Source organism: Orycteropus afer, unplaced genomic scaffold (genome assembly GCF_000298275.1).
Source record: "Orycteropus afer afer isolate SDZICR_OR568_19922 unplaced genomic scaffold, OryAfe1.0 scaffold00002, whole genome shotgun sequence".
NCBI lineage: Eukaryota > Metazoa > Chordata > Mammalia > Tubulidentata > Orycteropodidae > Orycteropus > Orycteropus afer.
Genome location: NW_006921589.1, coordinates 5847907 through 5852895, shown reverse-complemented (window position 1 = coordinate 5852895; position 4989 = coordinate 5847907). Strand labels below are relative to the sequence as shown.

General features: G+C 40.3%; 1 protein-coding gene across 1 annotated transcript in view; it reads left to right on the top strand.

Annotated features, from left to right (window-relative positions):
- ACSL3 (acyl-CoA synthetase long chain family member 3) overlaps window positions 1–4989 on the top strand; it is a 48580-nt gene that overhangs the window by 20278 nt on the left and 23313 nt on the right. Inside the window, exons 2-4 of the mRNA XM_007956517.2 lie at window positions 714–891; window positions 2382–2491; window positions 3297–3435. Coding sequence (XP_007954708.1) covers window positions 714–891; window positions 2382–2491; window positions 3297–3435 — 427 coding nt within the window. The remainder of the gene's footprint in view (window positions 1–713; window positions 892–2381; window positions 2492–3296; window positions 3436–4989) is intronic.

Here is a 4989-nt window from a genome sequence, read left to right as displayed (position 1 = left end):
AGTTTACAGAGCAAATTCACTTTCCATACAGCAGTTCACATACACTTTGTCTCATGACATTGACTACAATTTACCCCAGTGCAACAGCTCCCCTCCCACTTCCTCCTGATAGTTACCTCTTTCCTGTGTCCATCCCTCCATGCACTCCTGCCCCCTGAGCTGTCTCCCATGATTGTTCTCTCCAAGGAGTGTATCAACCTTAGGTAAATGTTCAACTCATATGCCTGTCTTTTGTTTGACTGGAAGCCACAGGAGTGGGTTCAATTCCAGACCTGAAGGGCAGCTAGGGGCCATAGTCTCAGTGGTTCACCAGGCTCTATCAGACCAGCAAACCTGGTCCCCCCCTTTTTTTTTCCCCAAATGATTTTGAGTTTTATTCCATATTGTTCTCCCACTCTAACCAAGGTCTCCTACATAGATCCCCCTCTGAGTGGTTGACTGTGGTAGCCGGGCACCATCTAATTCTTCTGGTCTCATAGTTGTATAGGCTGAGGATTGCATGGTTTACCAGTTGAATTGCTGATTTTTTTTTTTTAATAGATTTTTTTCATTTGAAATTCAGTTTTTAGTTTTTCATTAGAAAAAAAAAGTTTCATTATATGCAAATAGAACTTTCTGGCTTGTCATAAAATTTGGAACACACCCAGGTTTCTTCGGTAAATTAATATTTTTGTTATAATCAAAGCTATTTGTATTTTTGTTTGTTTCATCAGGTTATTCTCGGACACTATAATTGGCTCTCCTATGAAGATGTCTTTGTGCGGGCCTTTAATTTTGGAAGTGGCTTACAGATGTTGGGTCAGAAACCAAAGACCACCATCGCTATCTTCTGTGAGACCAGGGCTGAGTGGATGATTGCTGCACAAGCGTGTTTCATGTATAATTTTCAGCGTATGTAGGCTTTCTTATCTTCTGCAAGAGTACATAAGTCACCATGGGAGAGAGGATACTAACTTTATCACTCTAAAGAGATTAAAATTCTGATGTTAGTAGGTATTTTGTCTTTACCTTGTATCTAATCAGTGGAGGGCTTTTATAACTTGGATTTTTTGGTCCATTTTGAAGAAGAAACCATTTGTGGAACAAATCGAGAAATGTGAGTGGGATCATGAATCTCTTAATGGAGGTCTTTCTGGTTCTAGGGGCTAGGGAGAAACCTGCATCGCCCTTGCACCAGACTGCCCCTTCAGCTCATCGCTCTCACATGTCTGCCAGGAATCTCCTTTTCAAGTTACTGTCATTTTTTATGCCACTTCTGTCACTGCTAATGTTTGACCTCTAAAACACACTCATATTCAAACCTAATGAAATGCAAGGTGCCTGATTAAACAAAGAGCTTTGTATTGTACTTACTTGAATGGTGATCAAGTGGTTCATTTTGTGAGAAGGTCCTGGAAGCTGAATCCTTGGTCTCAGGTGCCAGAATGTGATGATGTTGAATGTGGACATTGTCTCACTCTTCAGATAAACTATAAAAGATCCTTTTACCAGCTATCTTGTTGTAAATGCCCAACCATTTTTTCCTTTAAACAGGCATACCCTTTGTTATCATAGGTTTGGTTTATATTATATTACTTTTGAAAAGCTTTAAAAAGAGTTATCTTTTTCAAACTCATACTGTTTTTTTGGAGTAAGGTAGAAAGCAAATAAAAATACATGTCATTGTTAACATTACTCTATAATTTCAGCATTTCCAAGAATGTTTTCTTTAGATTTTCTTCCACAGAGTTATCTGTGTCTCTGTTTGTTCATGCTATCTTCTCAACACAACACCTCAACTATTACATCCAATGTAGCATCTTACTGGTATAAGACTGATGTACTTAATACCAAGTCATCAATAATTAAGATTTAGACATTTTAGAAATCTGTTATAATTGCTCCTGAGTATGATAGTCATAGGTTAACATCTGTAATTGAAACAAAATCAAACCTTAAAAATCTTGTTTTTAAATGTCAGAAATTTGGAGGGATAGTGGAAGAGTGTGAGTAAGTATAATGTTAATTAATATATAATAGTTAAAAAAAAGAGGAACCTACTACTGTTTTTATTGAGAATGGATTTTGCAATTTAGGGATCAGTATGCTCCATTAGAGCTGGCACTGTGGTTAAGGCATTTGGCTGCTAACCAAAAGGTCAGACTCAGCCAGCCACTCTGAGGGAGGAAGATGAGGCAAACTGCTTCTGTAAAGACTGGCAGCCTTGGAAATCCTGTGGGGTAGTTTTCTTCTGTGCTGCAGGGTTGCTCTGAGTCAGAATCAACTCCACGGCAATGGGTTATTCTCTCCTGTCATTCACGTTTCCTTTTATTGGGTACTTATTTACACTTGGCAGCTCCATGAAGTGTTTGATATCTTACTTTACCTCTTTTTTCCCTTAGTTGTTACCTTATATGCTACTCTGGGAGGTCCAGCAATTGTCCATGGATTAAATGAAACAGAAGTTACCAACATCATTACTAGTAAAGAACTCTTGCAAACAAAATTGAAGGTAAGTAGTAGCTACTTTTTCACTGTGTCTGATAGTGTAGAATTTTCAGTGTTATGAATCCTACTATTGATACTTTTTGTTCTTATATGATCTTTTAAATCCTTAATGTCTTTGTAAGCTGTTACAAATATCATAAGTTTTCTTTTTTAAATGAAAAATTAGATTTCATATATACCAAGTTACAGCATCGAGAGAATTACATGTTAAATTTTAATGTGTCTGTATCTAAGTAGAAGCAGTTATGACATTTTCTTCCCTTTTCATGCTTATCTAATTTCTTGTCTTCTTCCAAAAAATAATGTAATTTTGAGGGGTTATTTTTAAACTAGTAATTTATTTTTTTGAAGCATTAAGTAGCTACGAGTTTTCAGAAGTTTTAAAGGGAGAAAGGAGTTTCTTTAGTCTCTAGACAACTCTCTTGAAATCATGGAGGGACTTTTGGCTGCCCTCAGACTGCACCCTAGAAAACCTTTATGGGGCAGTTCTCTGTCACCCGGGTTGCTATGAATTGACAGCACATGGCAACGATAATGCAGTCCAGGCAGCCTGTCTTTACCTGCTCAATGTACAAAGATGTAATTTCGTTGATTAGGATTTTACCAAAGAACAAGGGTACACATGGTAGATCTGCTGCTGGAAAACAGAAGGGTCAATTCCAGGCCAGTGTTTTTTCATCAGAGAAAGTGATGTTTACGCCAGTGCATCCTTTCCGCTTGCTTTTCTTGAGACAAATTACTAATTCACTAATTATGGCAAACTGCTTTTCTCATGTTCTGGACCGTGACGACTGCTTGTGTCTCCCCAGGACATTGTTTCTTTAGTCCCACGCCTGCGGCACATCATTACCGTCGATGGCAAGCCCCCATCCTGGTCGGAGTTCCCCAAGGGCGTCATTGTGCACACCATGGCTGCAGTGCAGGCTCTCGGGGCCAAGGCGGCCGTCGGTACAGCTTCGTTTTCTTCTCCTCACGTGCTCTGCCGCGTCCTGACCGTGCTCTCCAGAGTTATTGCGCGTGTTTGATCCGGAAGCCCGCTCAGTGGGAAGTCAGGTTTCTAATGTGGCAATTTACAAAATGAGGTCACTCTAGGTGTCCTTTTGATTTCGCCATTAAAGAAAAGTTTTAGGAGAAGATAGAATCATTAGTTTATTGATGTTCCAAAAATAATGCTAATTTGAAATTAATTTAAAATACCTTTTATGTTACTCGGTTTTGCCATTTCCTTTTCTGATAGGTTTGTATGGTTCAAAGTTCACTTTATGAGTAATGTCGATAAACTGGTCCTGTGTGAATTAAGCTGTAAGTGTGTTAACTTATAGCTGCAGTGGCTAAGCCAGTCACCTTGGCTCCCTGCTCCAACTCTGCTCTTTCCAGAGGGGAAGGTTTTAATCCTCCAACTAGCACACCTAGGCGTGCCGACTCCAGAAGTTCTTCCTCTCAGATAAGTGTTTAGGGATATCATGATAGCGGCTGGGACATGGGACAGTAATCCCTTCTAGTTGGAAATGTTGTGGTTAATTGGATGTAAGTGTTCACTCATCAAGGATAAACAGGAAGATGACTAGATTCTCTTTGTGGTGGGGCTTACACAGACATTTCATTTTGGGCATGTTGAATTTTAGGTGTTGGTGGGACTATCAAGTGGGATGCCCAATGGCAGGGGTATGTTGTTGTTAGGAGCCGTTGAGTCGTTTCTGACTCATAGCGACCCCATGCACAGCAGAATGAAATATCGCCCGATCCTGCGCCACCTCCATGATCCCTGCTATACTTGAGCCCATTGTTGCAGCTACCGTGTCAGTCCATCTCGTTGAAGGCCTTCCCTTCTTTCGTCAACCCTCCATCTTACCAAGCATGACATCCTTTTCTAGGAAACGGTCCCTTCTGACAACATGACCAAAGTAGGTGAGATAAAGTCTGGCCATTCTCACTTCAGAGGAGCATCTCGGCTGCACTTCCTCCAGGACAGATCTGTTAGTTCTTTAGCAGTCCATGGTACTTTCAGCATTCTTCGCCAGCACCACAATTCAAAAGCATCAACTCTTCTTCGGTTTTCCTTATTCATTGTCCAGCTCTCACATGTGTACGAGTCTTGTGTCAGGTGCACCTTAGTTGTCAGGGAGACATCCTTGCTCCTCAGCACTTGAAAGAGTTCCTTCATGGCCAGCGTGCCCAGTGCTACATGTCACGTTGTCTAATGTCCTGACTGCTGCTTCCGTTGGCGTCGATTGTAGAACCAAGCAATGTGAATTCTTTGACAACCTCAATCTTTTCTCCATTTATCGTGATGCTGCTTATTGGTCTAGTTGTGAAGATTTTTGTTTTCTTTATATTGAGATGTCATCCATACTGCAGACTGTATTCTTCAACCTTCATCAGTAAGTGCCTCAAGTCATCCTCACTTTCAGCAAGCAAAGTTGTATTGTCTGTGTATCTCAAGTTGTTAACGATTCTTCCTCCAATACTGATGCCACATTTTCTTCATATAGTCCAGCTTCT